The 21,136-nt window shown below is 41.0% G+C and overlaps 1 protein-coding gene across 3 annotated transcripts in view; it reads right to left on the bottom strand.

Moving 5' to 3' along the window:
* The window catches only part of ANO4 (anoctamin 4), a 301,902-nt gene that overhangs the window by 129,261 nt on the left and 151,505 nt on the right, over positions 1-21,136 (bottom strand). For all 3 annotated transcript variants that reach the window (XM_059681867.1, XM_059681866.1, XM_059681868.1), the window contains one exon: positions 13,548-13,637. In XM_059681867.1, the coding sequence (XP_059537850.1) occupies positions 13,548-13,637 (90 nt within the window). The remainder of the gene's footprint in view (positions 1-13,547; positions 13,638-21,136) is intronic.

Here is a 21,136-nt window from a genome sequence, read left to right on the forward strand (position 1 = left end):
TAGATTACAAGTGGGCTTAAGGCTCTTAAAAAGCAATATTCAAAGAGAAGACATCTCCCTTTGACTTCATATTTTTTCATTGTTTCAATAACACTTTGAACAGGTATTTATTTCCTAGGAGCAAAGGATGTCAGATGTAAAACAAGTTTGTCTAAACAGTGTCTTCATTAGACGAGATCAAGGACAATGTGAAGCAAAGCAAACTATCTGCAATAATATAAATATAACTTGCCTTCCAGAGCACAGGAGTTGTGTTGAGCTTCCCTTCACTTAGTTGTTTAGCATAAGTCACTGTTATTTAAGACTTCTAAAAACTCATTCTCTGTGCTGGAGATGACCTATACCTTTTCTTCCTCCTTTGTTACTTAAGGCCTAAGAGAAAACCCAATGCAGTAATAAAACATGCAGTTAGATTTTCTGCCTTTCTTCTCTAATCATGGATTGAAATCATGAAGGGAGCCATTCAGAAGCTCTCCCCAAAGACGTGATGGTGATGCTAACATGTGGACACATGAAGCACTGTGCATCAGAGCTCCGAATACAGAACACCGTGTGCAAACGCATAGAGCCCGGCAGCATACTGGAGTGGAAGGACAGCACTAGTGCATGAGAAAGTGCAGGGCCAGGTAACGGTGCCTTCTTCACCAACTGGTCGGATTATGGACCAATATTGAAGTTCACGTTTTCCTTTGATGCTTTAGAAACAGTGAAGGATTTTTAACCTGTCAGAAGCCACTGCACAGAATAATTTGTAGGATATTGGGTTCTATATATACAAGTATACAAAGGACTCTTCATTCTTTCATTAAAAAAATCTTAGAGATGGGCACACTGTGTCAGGTACAGAGCTGTGGGACAGCCGTACCTTGGTGAAGAGAAGTGATATGTCTTCTTGCAAACAAGTAATCAAAGAAATGTAGAATGGGATAAAGAAAAACAGAGTTTAGAGAGAATAGAGATGCATTTAGATAGGGCCATGGTCGGCAAACTGCGGCTCGCAAGCCACATGCGGCTCTTTGGCCTCGTGGGTGTGGCTCTTCCACAAAATACCACAAAATACCACGTGCGGGCATGCACGTACAGTGCGATTGAAACTTCGTAGCCCATGCGCAGAAGTCGGTATTTTGTGGAAGAGCCACACTCAAGGGGCCAAAGAGCCGTACGTGGCTCGCGAGCCGCAGTTTGCTAAGCCACAGTTTGCCGACCACTGAGATAGGGTAACCAGAAAGCTGTATCCACGTGTGTAAATTTAGGCAATTTTTCAACTTCAAGTTTTTCATCTGTAAAATAAAGCGAGTGTGGAAATAAAATTAAAGTTTACTGCTTACTGTGATAGGCTGAGTCATGGCCCCAAAGGTGACCTAATTCCTGGAGTGTGAGAATATATTACCTTTTATAGCAAAAGGGACCTTGTGGACATGATTGAGTCAAGGGTTGTAAAATGGGGAGATTATTCAGGATTATATGGGTGGGCCAAAGTAAGTAAAAGGGAGGTAGGAGGGTCAGAATCTGAGGGAGAGCGAGACAGGAAGATGCTACACTGCCGGCTTTGACAAAAGGGATAGGGCCCTGAGCCAAGGAATGCAGGTAGCCTCCGAAGGTAGAAAATGCAAAAAAGTAAATTCTCCCCTAGAACCTCCAAAGGGAACATGGTCCTGCTGACGCCCTGATGACTTCTGGCCTCCAGAACTGTAAGTTACCATGGTCTTTTCATACAACCAAGATCTAAGGACCCCTATTCTGTGCCAGGTACTCAAGGACAGGTACTCATACTTTTTGAGGAAGCACCGTATGTTCAGTGTTGTGGGAGGTATCAAGATCAAAGACAACTTCCCTGACCACCCTATGTAAAGAAATCCCCCTCACCCAATTATTCTCCATCTCCTCTCATTGCTCATTTCCCTCACCGCACTCATCACAATCTGTAATTATACTGTTAATTCATTTATTTACTTTCATACTAGATATTTATACTATTAGAATGTGAGTTCCATAAGGGCAGGGACCCTGTCGGTTTTGGCTGGTGTACAGAGGTCCTGGAGTGGAGTAAGCCCTCAACACTCTTTGTTGAAAGACCGAATGATGACCTCAGAGTGGTCACTGTCTAATGATATCTGAGATCTGCCTTTTCTATGGTGGTAGGACCTTGCATATACGTTTCTCCTAACGCGACTCTTATTCACAAGCCAGGAGCTCCTCAGTTTCAAGTCGATGCTGATTAAATTTTCAAGTACATAGTGATTAAATTTCAAGTAGATATTGGTTGGATTGGAACAGGATAAAACAGAATTTTAACAAAGTCAGAAGCCCTGCTTACTATTCCAAACTCTACCACTTAGCCGGGTGAATTTGTACTCCTGCTTTCTCACTGGTGAGACAGGTATAGAAAACTTCTCTCTCAGGGTGGCTAAGAGGGTTACATGAGATAATGTAACATTAGCAACATTAGCGGGTGGCTGACACTTAGCAGATCCACAAAAAAATGTTGGTTTGTCAAATGTAGACCCTGGACCTTATATTAGCCTTATCAATACAAGAAGGCAGAAGAGAGATTATATATAGTCAGTAATATTATGATAAGTATGAACAGTGACAGGTGTACTAGACTTAATGAGGTGATTACATTTTAAGGTATATAAATGATGAGTCACTATACTGTATACATTAATCTATTATAATACTGTCTATCACCTATAATTTTTTAAAGTCTAAAAATTATGGAATGGTTGTTAAGAGGGTAGACTGGGATGAGATAAAGGATAAAGGTGGGAGCTAAAGAGGACACTGAGATCCACCTCTAGGTGATTGATTGCCTCAGACTGAGGAGAATTGTTGAATCCATTCATCCATTCATGAGAACTGCCCTATGCTTTGGTCAAGGATAGACAATTATCAGGTCATCTTCTGCCCGTATCACCTCCTCGTGCTGGCACAATCAGTTCAATAAAGCCCACTCCATCTGGGTTCTCAAATGGACCAAACTTTCACCCTGGAGACATCTGGCATTGCCTGGACACACTTTTCATCATTTGGGGCAGTGCTAGTAGTATCCAATGGGTAGAGGCCTGGGATGCTGCTGAAACTGAACCAACTTCCAACGTGAATCTTTATAATGATTGAGTTTGGTATATAGTGCAGTAAACAAATAGCGCTCCTAGTTAAGTATTTGTCAGCATCCTTCTGTCTCTAACTCGTTTCTGTTTTTACAGCCACACAATCTTGGCATGTATTAAGAAAAAAAAAAAATCCCTATTCAAGTAGTTTTTTCCACCTATCAGCACTGAGTAAATGCCATAAATCCATCAAAATGGTCTAAATGTTCCATCTGTTCTCCTGTTTTGCCAGTTATATAGTAATGAAATACATTTGTAAATTTTATGCAACAAACGGCAAGCGTATCATTATTTAGAAATTGTGTATGTAAAAGTTATATTTTTACACATAGACTCTTGTTATTATGTGTTTTAATACATTGTATTGGTTTTTGTTTTGTTTTTTTAACTGTGTGGTTTAAAAACGTCTCATTTAAATGAAATGGTGAGCTACAAGTATCTGAATTTTATGTTCATTTCTGAAAATGTAAGAACAAATAAGGTAGTTACCATGTGGTCATCTTTTACAAACCCATAAACATTTTGATTAGCAAAAAAAAAAAGAGGTATCAAGGTCATCCAAATAAGGTCACTTGTTAATGATGCCATCACCTTCCTTATATTCAAATAAAAATAGGTTTGCTATTTCTACTCTACACTGCACAGAGTAGCCCCCACAACAAAGAGTTAGCCAGCACAAAATGTCAACAGTGCTAAGGTTGAGAAGTTCTGCCCGGTATTAAAGCCCCAACTATTTGATTGTAGAAGGACCAGATAACCTGGAAAAAGGAAAAGGAGCCTTATTGCTGCCCATCAGAGACACCTGTCAAAGTCATCCTGGAGCTGATGCCACCTGAGCGCTCAAGAGAAGTTGGTATGTCAAGGCTATCTGATAGTTAGAGAATAAGTGTTATTAAGGCACCATTATTACCTGCCAGGCTCTCACGTGCTTCAGCAGAGATTAGAAATGCTGAAGTCAGACAATGCCTAGCTGACCACATGCTCAGAATGAAGACTGTAGAATACAGACATTCCACAGATTGGAGAGACGCATGTCCTTCATCAGCATGTCACCATTGTGGCTCATCTATCAGCTTTAACTACATGACAAATTTTAGAAACAAAATATAATATCCTGTGATGCAAACTTACATTATTTTCTTTTAAGAGAAAACAACCCCCAAGTCCCGAAGTTAATCAATTTTGTAAAATCTATTTATTCGAAGAGTATTTATGGCCAGACACCATGCTGGGTTAGGAACTGGGCTCAAGTGCTGGCCACGACAGGCATGGCCCTGTCATCCCAGAGCTCACTGTGCAGCCAAGATGGGAGCACGGTCTCTCTATCCACAGGCACCAATGTCACAAACATATGCCTCATCCAAATAAGGTCACTTGTTAATGATGCCATCACCTTCCTTATATTCAAATAAAAATAGGTTTGATAAATACATCCCTAGAACAGCTCTACTATTAGGTCCATGAACAAGACAGGGAGCCAAATGTTCTGAGGAGTCGAGTAAGAATGACCACAAGGAGCCCAGCTGGCTGGAGCATTGTCCCGTACACCAAGCAGGTTGTGGGTTGGATTCCTGGTCAGGGCACATACCTAGGTTGCGAGTTCAATCCCTGGTCCAGGCCTTTATGGGAGACAATCGATCAATGTTTTTGTCACATCGATGTTTCTTTCTCTCTCATTCATTCATTCATTCATTCATTCATTCATTCATTCATATTCTCTCTCTCTCTCTCTCTCTCTCTCTCTCTCTCTCTCTCTCTCTCAAAATCAACGGAAATATATCCTCTAGCAAGGATTAAAAAAAAAAAAAAAAGACTGACCAGAAGGAAAGAGAGTGTGAAAGCAAATGCAAACACTTCATGCAGCCCAAATAATGGACCCGCACTGCATTCGGACTCAGAAAGGGCTGTGTAAACACCACTGGGCAGCTACGATGGGTCAGGGTAGCCAGATACCATGCATTAGGGAAAGCAATAATTCTGCTTTGCAAAAAGCACTCAGCTATAAAGACCTGGAAATAAAACAGCAGGGACATGCATATGCATGTAACAGCTAAGCAAGGGTCAACACACTCAAATTGCCCGGGAAGACCAAAAATCAGCCACAGAGTCTGAGTAATTCACCCAATTCAGCAGAGCAAAGAGATTTCAGAGGGCTGGCTCACTGTACAGGGGAGGGGAAAAGTGGGTTTACAGTTGTTCATATGGAAAATAATACATACATTAATAAGCAAGAATGCAAGAATAAACTCTGTGGTTCTTTTGCTCACAACTGTAAACCTACTTTTGCCCCACCCTGCGCTATCCCAGAGAAATCAGAGGACCAGTGTTATAAAAGCAATGGGGGGGGACCCCAAAACAGTAAAGATGTTTCAGAAATAGTCTAAAAGAGACTAAGAAATAAATACAAAAAAACCAAACAGTTGGATTCACTGCTCCTGTCTTTAATTCTCTATTTTCCACACGCAGCAGAATAACCCCACCTTGTATGGCAGGACAGGGTGCTCTGATCTCAGTATTTTCTGATGCAGAGAAAATAAAGTGAAATTACAGGTCACTGAAGACATGAGAAGGCTGAGCAGCATAACCTAAGTCTCTATTTGTTCAAGTGCCAGTTCATTATACTATTTTTGTCCCGAGTTCCACATTATTCCACCTGATACTCAGGATTCTGAAGGTATTGCACAGTGACCTCAAAGCCTCGTTAGAAAGTGCCAAAAAAGGGGGACACCTTCAGGAATAATTTACAATGCAAAAAAACATGTTTATATCTCAATCTGAACCCTTGCCTGGCTGTTTTATAGCAGGTTCATCTTTATGTCTAGGGTCCCTTTTAGGTGAAAGCTCAAGGTAGCTCCAGAATTGCTGGCAAATAGTAGGCACACAGTGTCCATTTTAAAATAAATAAAAGCTAGTTGTCACATTATATAAACTGTTATCTTTTCCTTCCTAATGAGCTTTGTGAGATTATTTAAAAGAATCTGTTTCTCGTTTAGGCTCAGAGATTTAAATTAAAGGAAGTGAGAATAGACAACAATTTATTGAAAGCTGACTGTGTGTTGAGAATCATCAGTGCTGTTTTCTCCAAGCTATTTCTAACCGGCTTCTTTCTTTTTATTGGAAAGCATTCTATTATTCTTAAATAATAGGCTTTCAAGAACAGGAAGTCACTTAACCACCAAACAATCACGTTGTCACAGTTCTAAATAAAGCTAGACTTTACATCGTTAGCCCGACAGATCTGACACATTTTAAACTTGAACAAATAGATCAAATGAAATGTTTTTAAAAATTCAGGGAAACACACAGACTCAGCACAGCATTGAGCACCTTAGCCTGGGATTTTAAAGACTAAACACCACTTAGCATTTATATGACCCTTGCAAGCCTAGGGCTCTCTAGATCAGTGGTTCTCAACCTGTGGGTTGCGACCCCTTTGGCGGTCGAACGGCCCTTTCACAGGGGTCGCCTAAGACCATCCTCCATATCAGATATTTACATTACAATTCATAACAGTAGCAACATTACAGTTATGAAGTAGCAACCATAATTTTATGGTTGGGTCACAACATAAGGAACTGTATTTAAAGGGCCAGAAGGTTGAGAACCACTGCTCTAGATGTGCACTACTCTTTCAATGAATCTGAGAATGTCCCTAAGGCAAAGACTGCCTGGTTTACTACTAATAGTAATTTTTAAAAAGGGACTAGTTCAGAAAACTCAAAATAAATAAATGAAATAATTAGAAAGGACACAAATCCTTTCTTAGCTGGCTTTATTCCTTTATAATAGGCCAGTGGTTTTCAGTGTGTTCCCTGGAACCCCAGAATCCTTTTAGGAGCTTCAAGAAACCATGGAGGGTGTAAAGAGGAAACTGAGTGGGCAAAGCCCTATATCCTCTACCCACCAAGCCCACCTCACCCCACCCCACCCACCCACCTCACCTCACCCCAAACAGCCCAGTTATCTGTTTTATATATTGAGATGATATGTGAAAATAAACTTGGGGGGGGGGGGGAAACTGATTCTCCTGCTATAAAAAGTTTGCAAACTTCCATTAGTGTGTTATGGCAACATTAAGTGGTTATATTAATACATCCCAAAGAAACACTGGGGTAAAAAAACTGGGATCCTCACCGATACAAATCTGAGCAGGCACTCTTTTCCTGCCATAGAAAATTTACTTAAAATATTTTGAAATTCAAAAAAAATGTGTGGTCATTAAGAAAGTAATTATATTGGCATTTCCTGGCTCCCTAATGATGCTGTGTATAAAACAGAGTGCTGATTATGGCACGGGGTTCCCACCGTACACTCTGCAATGGGGCCAAGACCATTGACTCGGTCCTGGGACAGCATCCTATATAATAAAGAGGTAATATGCAAATTGACCATAACACCCTCGCACAAGATGGCCACCACAAGATGGCTGGCAGGGGAGGGCAGTTGGGGGCAATCGGGCTGGCAGAAGAGCAGTTAGGTGTCCATCAGGCTGGCAGGGGAGCGGCTAGGGAGTGATCAGGCTGGCAGGCAGAAACATTTAGGGGTAATCAGGCAGGCAGGCAGGCAGGCAGGCAGGCAGGCGAGTGTTTGAGAGCCAGCAGTCCCGGATTGTGAGAGGGATGTCTGACTGCCAGTTTAGGCCCGATCCCGTGAGGGGTCCTAGATTGGAGAGGGTGCAGGCTGGGCTGAAGGACACCCCCCCCCCTCAGTGCACAAATTTCGTGCACCTGGCCTCTAGTGTTTCTTATGAAAAGCTTCTCCAACTGCTACTTCATTTTAAAGAAGAGACAGACGCCTTCATTAGTTCTGTAACAGGGCAGACAATGAAGCACCTATTACAACCCTGGGAGTGATATTTAGAGAACTGTGTGCCCGACTCCAGCTTTGCTCAGTAACCTTGGTTACCTTTTCACGACTTGAAAAGAGGTCAGTGATGTTCTGCATTACAGATCCTCAAAGTCTACTGAACATAATTTTCCCTTCTCTGAAAGGAGCATGAGCTTTGGATTCAGACAAGCCTGGGTTCAAATGCTAGTCCCCCCTCTTAGTAGCTATCAGATTCGGTGATTTAACTTAAACTTTAACTTCTTTATCTTTTAAGTGGAGATCATACAATTTACCATGCAGAACTTTTGAGAGGAATCAAGACAAGGAGGCAGCCCACACTTGCCCAGAGCTTGCCAGGCACTACCCTAAGGGCTTTGCCTGGATAATTATCTCTCTCTTACAAATGTGGAAATTAAGCAAAGAGAATCTAACACCAAATAAAATAATGTAGGTAAGAAGGTCAACCACAACCATAGTTGCCAGACAAGATAACTACTTCAATATATGTCAGCCCTTCCCTCTTCCCCATCTTCTCCTTTGAAACAGCATGACCGTGTGGATTCAAAATAAAATTGGAAATCAGAGCTCAATAAATTAGATTCAAAATGACTCACTGGATGTCTCTGAGAAATGACTCAGTCTCCTCAGCCATAGAAATACAAAGAGCCACCAATGGAGGAGCAATTATATGATTACTAGAGGCACAGTGCACGAAATTCGTGCACTCGCAGGGGTCCCTCAGCACAGCCTATGCCCTCTTGCAGTCCAGGAGCCCTTGGGGGATGTCCTACTGATGGCTTAGGCCCGCTCCCCGGACATCCTTATCACTGCCGTGGAGGTGGGAGAGGCTCCTACCACCAATGCTGCGCTCACCAGCTGTGAGCCTGGCTTCTGGCTGAGCAGCACTCCCCCTGTGGGAGCACAATGACCACCAGGGGGCAGCTCTTACGTTGAGCATCTGCCCCCTGGTGGTCAGTGCACGTCATAGTGACCGGTCGTTCTGCCATTCAGTCGATTTGCATATTAGCCTTTTATTATATAGGATGTGGGCAAGTGTGTGAACACAGAGGGTCAGGCTACAGGATAACAAGTATTGAACAATCCTTCCAACTCCCAGGTCTCATTTCAAATACTCTGCTCTTTGCTCTCTTTCCCTCATTAGAACCTAATGGACTATAACACAATAATGTCTGCTAGGGTATGAATGCCACTCAAGAGTACCCACATGGCCTTGGCCGGGAAGCTCAGTTGATTAGAGTGTGCCCCCATATGCAAAGGTTGCAGGTTTGATCCTAGGTAAGAGCACATATAAGAATCAACCAATAACTGCATAAATAAGTGGAATAATAAATTGATGTTTCTCTCTTTCCTCTCCCCTCCCCTCCTTCTTCTTCTTCTTCTTCTTCTTTCTTTCTTTCTCTCTCTCTCTCTCTCTCTCTCTCTCTCTCTCTCTCTCTCTCTCTCTCTCTCTCTCTCTCCTTTCCTCACCCCTCCTCCTTCTCCTATCCAAGCATCACCCACCCAAAAGCTCAGGCTTGTAGAAAATAGAAGCCAGGAACTTTAGACAACACAAAACTCTGTAGAACCAAAGGAGTTCAAGGAACCTGGCTGCCATCATGGGATGAGGAGCAAAGGAAGAGAATGAAGAGATGGGGAAAATAACCTCAAGGAATACACACACACACACACACACACACACACACACACACACATTTACATTATACTGACACATATAAATGCTTTTTTCCTAAAAAGAAACCAAGTTGTTTTCAATTTGAACAATGAAACAAAATGGGATCTGTGACCATTTTAATTTTTCATGAATTAAACTATACACCAAAATGTTCAACACTACTTTAAGATATTATGCCTAGCACAGTGCCTGGCACATAACAGGTGAGATGGATAGGCGGTTGAATGAATAGAGTAACTCTTTTCTTCCTTATAAGCTGTATAGCTGAGATGCAGGAAGTTGAGAAACAACTTATGGATGGCCAGCTTCTCCGACGAATCTTTTTTTGAATAGATGAAGCTATTCTAAGGGCATAAGCACTATAGGAAAAAACACAAATATACTTTACAATGTAGAAGCATAGGGAGGAATTCTTACATTAAGATGTAACAACATAGTAATAACATTTTAGAAATCCAAAGTAGTTAGTTTTTCTTATTCATTTTATTTTCTCTTTTAAATAGCAGAACAAGGGCTGATGTAGGATTAAATATTGCCTCTGTCATATATTACCCATATAGCCTTGGGCAGATATACTCAGTTTCTTCACTTTTAAAATAAAGAAATTAGCCCTGGCCAGTGAGCTCAGTGGTTAGAGGGTCAGCCTACACACCCAAGGGTTGAGGGTTGATTCATGGTCAAAGGCACGTACCTGGGTAGGAGGCTCGATCCCTGGCCTGATTGGGGCTCATGTGGGAGGCAACCAATCAGTGTGTCTCACATGGATGTTTCTCTCTCCCCCTCCTTCCCTCCCTCCCTCCCTTGCACTCTCTCTGAAAAGCAATGAAAAAAATATCCTGGGGGAGGATTAAAACAAGCAAATAAACAAATAAATAAATAAATAAATAAATAAAATGGAGGAATTAGTATCTGCTTTTACTTATGGTTGTCTTAAAAACAAAATTCTTAAAACACTTCTTGAGTCTGGCCTATCTCAGACTCAAGAAATGTTTGAAACTCACACACACACACACACACTCACTCACTCTTCTATCTTGATCTTGAAGGCCATACATATATTCCACAAAATTCTAAGAAAACAATGAACACTCTCCATCATCATGCTAAAAATAGAGGAGAGAAGTTTTACTGACGTTTAAATCCTATAGTATACTTTTTTTACATTTTTATATGTTGGTCTCTCAAAGCTTTTCATAAACAATAATCTAAGGTACAGTCCCTTGAAGAACCAAACTATGCGTCTTTATACTTAGAAATTTCAATGAACTGGTTAAATATCTGAAGCACATATGGAATCCAGATAGAAACTGAAGGTGAATAAATAGCCCAAATCTTTCTTACCAGGAATAACCCAGGCAGGCTATGTGAGCAACTTCCCAAACCTATTTAGCATAAAACTTAATTCTCAACATGAAAATAATAGATTAGAAAATTCTTAAACCAATAAAAAATTTGATTTGCATTTTAAAGTGAAATAACACTTTCTTTTTCTTATTTTTAAATTTAAATATAAAGTACTTACAAACTTATATTCTTCTATCTGTTCATAACAAATTCACCATTCTAAACTATAAAGTGTCATATACAAATGTCTTTACTAAGATGTGCTAACAAAAATTACTATAAAAATAGTCTCATAAACATTTAGTTAATTTTGATATAAGTTCATTCAGTCCTAAAAATATTCATCTCCTGACTTGCAGGGAAGCCACTGTATCATTTATTAAAATATTTTCTTATTGATTTTTATACAGGAAGGGATAGAGATAGAGAGATAGAAACATCATCCATCTGCTGCATCCTACACGGCCCCTGCTGGGGATCCAGCCTGCAACCTGAGCATGTGCCCTGATCAGAAATCGAACCAGTGACCTCTAGGTTCATGGGTCAATGCTCAACCACTGAGCCACAACGGCTGGGTTAAAATATTTTTAAATCCTTTCAGCACTGTATGCTTTATCATCTTTCACATCAAATAATGTAATTACATAATTTTATAACTTTCCATGAAAAGTTATTTTCTGTCTAATATCTATTAATTTGGTTTTTTACTTTTAAAAAAAATATATTTAATGTTAAGAACTTATTTAAGTTACAATCAATCTGTATCTACTTGGCCCTTAAAAAGGCAATTTCCAGTCAAATTAAATCAGTACTTATTATTAATTTGATTTTTATTCTCCTCGGGAAATTTTTCTCTTTTCTTCATGAACCTAATCTGAAGGGACTGTCCAGCCAGAACAAATAGCTGGTCCTCTTACATTCTTCATCATAAATATTTCAGCCTCATCCTCTTCTACTTTAGGATCCTTCACCTATGTGTGTTTAAACACCTAAACTGAGCACCTTCATGAAGGAATTAACCCTCCATTCTAGTTTGGTCTCCATTATTTATCAGATGACCTTGATACTTTACTTCTCCCACCCTAAGTTGTCCAAAAAGTGGAGATAGTATCAAATAAGGTCAGGAGAGTAGTATAATGACAAAAGGGGATGACTAAAAATGCTTGAAATTGTTTATTAAAAACTCACATAACAAATGCAATGTCACAAAACTCATCGTAGCAAAAAAGAAAAAAATTGCATTGATTCTTTATGCAATGCAATGATCTTCACATCCAAATCCTTTAAATGCAACATTGTTATTTAAAGAGGAACATCATTATCTAGAACTAGAGGCCTGGTGGACAAAATTCATGCATGGGGGGGGGGGGGTCCCTCAGCCCAGCCTGCACCCTCTCACAATCCAGGACCCCTCGGGGGATGTCTGACTGCCAGTTTAGGCCCAGGGATTGGGCCTAAACCGGCAGTAAGACATCCCTATCACAATCCGAGACTGCTGGCTCCTAACCGCTTGCTTGCCTGACTGCCTGATCACCTCTAACCCCTCTGCCTGCCTGCCTGAGAGCCCCTAACCACTCGCCTGCCTGCCTGATTGTCCCTAACTGCCTCTGCCTGCCTGCCTGATCGCCCCTAACTGCCTCTGCCTGCCTGCCTGATCGCCCCTCATTGCTTGCCTGCCTGCCTGATTGCCCCAAACTGCCTCTGCCTGCCTGATCACCCCTAACCATTCGCCTGCCTGCCTGATAGCCCCTAACCATTCGCCTGCCTGCCTGATAGCCCCTAACCGCCTCTGCCTTGGCCCCCACCGCAGCAGCTTCATCCGGAAGGACGTCCAGAATGAGGTCCGGAAGGTCGTTCAGTTGTCTGGTCTAATAGCATATTACACTTTTATTATTATAGATTAGAGCTCCAATAACAAAACAGAAATATTAATGACTTAGTATGTGATACTGCATCATCCATCTTCAGGGTTAAATCTATAATTGGATTAAATGTATTAATTATGGAAAAATTCCTAGTGAAAACCATAAAACACAAATAAAGTAGCCTAAGAAGAGTAAACCTTGATTAATCAAAATTCTTAGAAGAGAGGGGCTCACTTCTGGGTCACAGCCCATCATCAGTGATTCCTGATGCCCGTTTCTTGAATTTGGCTTACTGCATCAACACTTACTTCCTACTACTTACATCTCAGCAAAGGAATAGTATTCTGGTTTGTTACAGATTTTTCATTTGGTATGATTAATTCAGGAATCTAAAAAATTATAATACCTAGTGATTTATAAAATAGTATATAGCATATTCCATATACAGAATTTATAATTCCACTAAGGTTTTCCACCAGGCTTCTTCAAAGACCCCAATATTATGTGGTTCACAGTTTTACAAATTAAACCTGCATTTAACTAACCATCTCTTCTGGTCTCAAACTATTTAACCCATATCTCCTTTAAGACGTCATTGCATTTTTTTAAACTCTGGCATTCAAGGTCTCTAGTTTCAGGGACCCCTCCCAAGTATTATAAGAGTTTCCTCTTTTACAATAAATTTAAAATTTGAGCGAAACTTACTTTCTTGAATTGCATTAAGAATCTCTGAAAAGTCCACATCACTCTTTGGGCCGTCGGGGAGTATTTGCATATCCAGCTGGTAGCCTCCTTCTAGAGAAACGAAAGATATTCATGGAGTTTGCACTGGTTATCAGAAAGCCCAGCATCACGTCCCAAGGAGAAGCAATGTCAAACTCTAAAATGAACAGCCAGCTGCTTTGCCAGGAATCTTGGATAAATGATTCTTAAAAAATGAGAAACATTACCAGCCATTTGCTCCTCATGGGATCAAAAAGGTTTAATTGTATTTCCAAGGGAAAAATAAGGCAGCTACTTTATTAAAACACCACATACTTGCTAGTATTTATTGATGACTTCCTGGGTAAAGATTATTTCACAGTAGCCTGCACCCAAGGCTATTTAAAATTAGTTTCAACCTTTACCTGGCTAATAAATGACATTCAACACAAACATTTTATGATACCATTTTCTTTAAAATTATAATAATTCACTTGTAGGGAAAGATTTAATATTCTTGAAACCACAGAATAAAAGGTATCATGATTTTTCCCCTCACAGTTAGGCTTTCCTGCTGTATCATGTATTTTTAAAATTATATCAGAATATTTTTATTTATTGTATCATGTAATTAATCCTCTGGTACTAGTTTTGTCTGATGTATTTTTAGTGTATTCTAAAGAAAGATGATTTTTATGCTGGCCCACATACTTACAAAACATTTAGGGAAGTCAAAGAAACCAAGATAGCAAAAAGCCACTTTATCATAAATAATAATAAACCCCTGAATGCTTCATAAAGTACCAGTAAGAACAACTCCAGTTTGAGGAATCTGGAAGGTATAAAAGCCAGTGCTAAAATAAATAGACGAACAGAAGGTGGCATGCCTTAGCTTCCAATATTTTTGTAGAAATAATTCTTTCATATGCCCAGGAATTAGTCTTGAATAAAATTTCAGTTACACCCCGCCAGCCCCCTCCCCCCAAATCAAGAGGAATAAGACACAGTCACTGCCTTATGGGAAACACTCTTTCTAGGAGGGAAATGGACACAAGTAACTTAACATTGCAGAAGGTAAGCTTTAGGAGGGCAGGAACTTTTGTCTGTGTGCTATAACCCAGTACTGAGAACTCTGTGTGGGGGCACAGAGTAGGACCTCAACTAATGTCGAGTGAGCCAATGAATGAGGCTCTGCAGCAATTATGAAACAAAGGCAGTAGAGCTACAAGTAAAGCAAAAGGCTCAGATTCTGGAGTCAGGTAGAGCAGCACTCAAATTCTCACTAGGTAACACCAAATCTCAATCAATCTTAGTTTCCTCACCTATAAAACAGGGATGATAGTAACAGTCTCACAGAGTAGCCAGGAGGACTAAATGAGATAATGCATGAAAAGCCCTTAGCCATATAACATAGTCAGCACTCAGTAAATGGAAGCCATTACTTTACCATCCATAATCATTTATTAGAGCAGCACAGGCCCTTATATAGAAACTACATAGCCACTAAGTAATGAGAAAAAAAGCATAAGCCAGTTCTTTGGGGCACCGGCGTGCATTTCAGTGGTTGTCAAGCACTGCGGACACAGCCGCGAGCTTGGTAAATGCCTGTGTGCAGCTGGCTCACTGCAGAGTCTGAAGTTACTTATAAGACTTAGCTCAATGGGACAGAACAAAGATGCCTTCCTGCTGGCCCAGATTTAAAAATGGGTTATTTGCTTTCCCTCCCCATGGCCAGCTACTTTGAAAGTTCTGATGCTGTTCAACCTCTACGAAGGCCAATTACCGCTGTTCTGTCCAATAACCAAAGGCTTCACAATGAGGGGACACACACACACATACACACACACGAGAATATTCAGTGCTGCCTATTGGTCAGGTTCTGTGCTATGTACTTCATTATCTCATTTAGTCTTTATAACCTTGAAAAGGAGGTGTAATAAGAAGCTGTAATTTGCACAAAGTCTCACTGCTACTGAGCTATAAAGATGTAATACCAATCCATGCTCTTAACTAGTCTTTAATACCACCTCTATCCAAGCAGTCACAATATAAGCTGTTAGAAACAAGAGAACTGCATTTACCAATAGCCCCACATTCTAGTGCTTCAAAAGCCATTATGGAACCTAAAAAGCAATGACTTCTTAAATAGACTAATAAACAGAAGCCTAATTTATTTCTGTCACAGTTAGCAATTCATAAGTTCAAGTAGTAGTTATGACTACTAAATAACTACAATCTATACTAATAAAAGGGTAATATGCTAATTAGACTGGAGAGACTGGACGTCTTCTGGATGTCCTTCTGGATGTCCTTCCAGACAAAGCCGCAGTGGCTGCGAGGGCCGAGGAGGGCCGGTGGCCGGGAGTGGCAGCAGCAGTGGTGATGGGGGTGGCACCTTCCCCTGATTGGCCCGGTCGCCTCCCGCAGAGGGAGGCCAGACTGTGGCTTAGGCATGCTCCCTAAGCGATCAGTAGGACATCCCCTGGGGGCTCTCAGACTGTGAGAGAGGGCAGGCCAGGCTGAGGGACACCCTCCCCCGCCCCCACAGTGCGCAAATTTTCATGCACCAGGCCTCTAGTTTTTAATAACTAAATTCTATAAAGTGTTAAAAAATTTATTTTTGCTGGAAGACATTTTAAGAGTAGAGGAAGTCATAAAAGAAGTAATATAAAGGAGGCATTCAGGTCATTAAAGTCTGTCTTTAAAGAATATTTAATGATATGGAAATACTTAATATATAATGAAAAAGTGAGGAAAGCAGATACAAGGAAACAAGTTATACATATGTCTCAAGTATATTAAAAAAAAAAGACCTTTTATGTGACTAGAAAAAAAAGACACAAAAAAACTCCAAGTGGGTACAGAAGTTATCTCTCAGTTGTGAAATTATGAGTACATTTTTGTTTTATTCTTTATCAATCCCAGTCCTAGTCCCTCCAGTACAACCTCTTTTAAGAGTTTGCATTATTACTTCTTTGGACACATCCATGTGTATATCCCATTGTTTCTTGATCAATTTTATATATTACTTTTTGGTTTTTGCTATGATAGAAGACAATATAACTTATGTTACTGCCACTCTCCCTTGCTCTACACCCACCCATCAAATCACTATCCTTAGTTACTATATTATAATGCGTCAGTTTAGTAAATTTAAATTTCTTGTTCATTCAAATATAGACAGTTCTATATTTTCAAACTAGAGGCCTGGTGCATGAGATTGACGCACTCGGAGGGGGGGGTGGTGTTCCCTCAGCCAGGCCTGCACCCTCTCGCAGTCCAGGACCCCTCAGGGAGCAGGCCTACGCCAGCAGTCGGACATCCCCCAAGGACCCAAGGGGTCCTCAGTGCTGCCACAGAGGCAGGAGAGGCTCCCGTCACCGCTGCTGCACTCGCCAGCCATGAGCCCAGCTTCTGGCTGAGCGGCGCTCCCCCTGTGGGAGCCCACTGACCACTAGGGGACAGCTCCTGCATTAAACTTCTGCCCCTTGGTGGTCAGTGCGTGTCATAGCAACCAGTCATTCCACTGTTCGGTCGATTTGCATATTAGTCTTTCATTATATAGGATTAACACAAAGTGGTATAAAAAACAGATTTTGACACTACACTGACCTGGATTTGAATTCCATTTTTATGTGACCCTGAGCCATTAAATAGTGTCATTGTTCTCATTTATAAAATGAGAGGTTAACATTTGGGGGGGTGGGGGAGAACTCTATTAAAAATAATTTGGCTCATACTGTTAAATCATCATGGTCCACTAAAATTTTATGTGAGCCCTAGCCATTTTGGCTGAGTGCTTAGAGCAGTGGTCAGCAAACTGTGGCCCCTTGAGTGTGGCTCTTCCACAAAATACCACGTGCGGGCATTCACGTACAGTGCGATTGAAACTTCATGGCCCCACTCAAGGCGCCAAAGAGCCGCATGTGGCTTGCGAGCCACAGTTTGTCGACCCCTGGCTTAGAGCATTGGCCCACGGACTGAAGGGTTGCATGTTCAATTCCAGATCAAGGGCACATACCTTGGTTGTAGGCTTGATCCCAGCCAGCCCTTGTCAGGGTACATGCAGAAGGCAACCAATCGATGTGTCTGACATCGATGTTTCTCGCTCTCTCTCTTCCTCCCCCCCCCCCAACCCCGCCCCGCCCCTCTCTTCCACTCTCTCTAAAACTCAATGGAGGGGGGAAATCCTCGAGTGAGGGTTAACAACAACAAAAATTTATGTAACATATTCCTCTTTGGCACACTGACAGTCAATTCCAGGTTTAGGGCCTAGATCAGTGATGGCGAACCTTTTGAGCTCGGCATGTCAGTATTTTGAAAAACCCTAACTTAACTCTGGTGTTGTGTCACATCTAGAAATTTTTTGATATTTGCAAGCATAGTAAAACAAAGACTTATATTTTTGATATTTATTTTATATACTTAAATCCCATTTAGCAAAGAAAAATCAACCAAAAAAATGGGTTCGCGTGTCACCTCTGACACACATATCATAGGTTCGCCATCACTGGCCTAGATTAAACAACAATAAAAAAAATCAGTAAAAACAAACAAAAAACAAAATCAACAACAACAAAAAATCCCTGTAATTTGGACTTGAAATGGTTATTCAAGCAGAAAGAAAGGAAATTGTGACAAAGCAAATCTTACCTTCCCCGTGAAACACAAAAGACAGGAACTCAGTATAGGCTTAAGGGGACAAATGGTATTTTCTGTGATTTCTGCATAATAAATGATGCTAGATCTGAGCTTCTGTCTCTATATGCCATTTATCTCCTGAAATAAAAATTGGTAGTTCCTGTCCTAAGAGGCATATTTAATATCAATCCTCAAATGCAGCATATTTCACAGACTAGGAAGCAGTGATATTTCAAAACTTAATATAAATATCTAAAATAAATCCTCAAATGTAATATTTTTGAGCTTAATAGGCTGCAACGACACCATTTTCGAGACGGGGAGCCTGTTTTCAATTCCCCATAAGCAAACTCGATGACAGGGCTAAGACAGAGGATGGTTTCAAGAAGGGAGGGAGGTACAGACAGTCCCTGCACCAGCCAGTGTCCAAGATAAATCTTTTAAGAGGGAAGAAAGAAAATGAATTCAGTTCTTCCGGAGGATCTGAAATTGAAAACCCTAGCTTTACTTGTGGGACATTCCACTGGTTCTGGAAAAATGTTCCATCTCTGTTTCTCAACTTTCCAAAATCTACTTAGTGAGCCATGAGCTAAAAGGCCTTGCAAAAGAGCATGCTGCCTAAGAGCTACTGTAAAAGACACACTCTTTTTATATTAGTGTTGTGTAACTATAAATCGAGTGATATGACAGATCTTTTTTTTCCTTTTACAGCATAAAGCTCAGTTTTATATGAGTAGTGAAAATAAAACAAAAACATATCGGTTCACCCACATTAGTCACTACAAAAGCTACAGATATTTATTCAGGTGATTAACACTGAGTAGTTTTAAGGACCGATTCAGGACTGGGTCCTAACCGGAGAAGCACATTTGGCTAATAGCGGTCAGATGCTTCCCAGCTTGAAAATGAAAATAATAATCCCACTCCTTCTGCCAGTGCCGGTAATGGCTGGGCTTCTACAAAATTGCTTCCATGTGCCCCTGGACTGGCAAGATAGTCACCTCCTAGAGATAATGCATCCCTGCGCTAGGAGATTCAAAGGGGGCTTGGGAATCTGAGCTTCAGTGCTCCAAATGGCAGGACGGATCCGATCGGTGTGTCCTGTGGGCAGAGCGCGGTGGGGGTCTTCCAATTTCCGGGATGCTGAGGTCTGTTGTTATGATGACAGGGACTCACAGAGGGAGGGAAGAGAGTAACTAAGTATTAGGAGGGTCGTTAAAGAATAGAAACCATGAAACTTTCAGCATCACTATCATGCTATTTACTCTCTTAACTTGCATGATAAATCCAGGCATCTGGAAGGTTTGGCTGGACAGATGAGCGAGTATGTCCTTAAAGGACAACAAGCCTCATGACAGCTTGTACATCAGCCTCTCGCTTCTCAGTCAGGGAGTTAAGTAACAGAAGTTACCACTAACTGATGGCCATGGTCAAGGGTTTAGGCTAGGCTCAGGGTTTAGGCCACCAGTTATAGTTGTATAATCTTAAATCTCTCCAAGCTTCTTTTAAAAAAATATTTTTATTGATTTCAGAGAGGAAGAGAGAGGTAGAGACATCAGTGATGAGAGAAAATCATTGGTCGGCTGCCTCTTGTATGCCCCACCCTGGGGATGGAGCCCACAACCCAGGCATGTGCCCTGACTGGGATCAAATTGCAACCTCCTGGTTCATACATAGGTCGAGGCTCAACAACTGAGTCACACCGACTGGGCTCCAAGCTGCTTCAATAATTTGATATAGCACAGGCAGAAGGTGCAGTTTTAAATTTCCCAAGGCACAATATTCTTTCCAGAAATTAATCATTTGGTTTTCTTCATGATTGCTTTTTCTATAGTTTTCCTTCATTCACTTTGTATGTTCAAAAGGTTGTGAAAAGAGTCTTGGGAAAATTCTATCTAAATGCATCATATAGGTACAAATATTTGCATATGTTCCTCAGGAAAGGGAAAATGCAAATATCGAAGGGAAGAATCTGGTATGTATTTTTAGACATAAGTTTGTTATTCAGCGTATGATAGCAAGGAGCACAGATACCAATGCCCACATTCACCAAGGCCCAAAATAGCTTGTTTTCCTAAGTTTTCCCCTTATTTACTAACCTCACATCACACATTTCTAAAGAAACACAAAGAGGAAGTAATTCAAATGAGGGATGATTGGTATTATTTCTACACCATAGCACTAACTGTTCGTGAATACATCACATTGACCTTCAATGCAATGAGAAATAAAACAGAGGTCCATTTAAGGAGCTCTTATCATTTTTTATTCAACACTAGAGGCCTGGTGCATGAATTCGTGCACAGGTGGAGTCTCTCCGCCTGGCCAGTGACGGGGCTGATCAAGGCCGTCTCACCCAGTCCTGATTGGGGCTAATTGGGGCCAGTGGCCAGGGAGGGATCGCGGGAGGGACCGCGGGTGGGCTTCAGGAAGTGTCTGGCCCCATCTCACTCAGTTCTGATCAGCAGGACCCCAGCAGCAAGCTAACCTACCAGTTGGAGCATCTGTCCCCTAGTGGTCAGTTCACATCATAGTGACTGGTTCGGTCGACTGCTCAGTCGGACACTTAGCATATTAGGCTTTTATATAGAGAGATAATTTCAAAGCCATGTGGAAGATCTTATCTTCTGACCACACCAAAAATCCATCCCACAAATAGGAAAACAAATATGTCATTTCATCCATGCTTCTATTCAAGAATCTATTATAGGATCTAGGATCTATTCAAGAAGGGCAGCCAGATTCCTTTGGCTCCATCAAGAAGCATCAACCACAGTTCTCAAAACAATGTCTGTTTCCAGATAATGTGAGGTGAAAACACCAAACTCAACTAATTCCCATCTTCAAGAAAAAGAAAACTGTCACAGTGAAAGGTAAAACAACATACAAACAACAAAAAAACAAACACCCATAAGAAATTAAAGACATAAATCTTAGTTTGGGTCTATCAA

Source organism: Myotis daubentonii, chromosome 2, assembly GCF_963259705.1.
Source record: "Myotis daubentonii chromosome 2, mMyoDau2.1, whole genome shotgun sequence".
Classification (NCBI taxonomy): Eukaryota; Metazoa; Chordata; class Mammalia; order Chiroptera; family Vespertilionidae; genus Myotis; species Myotis daubentonii.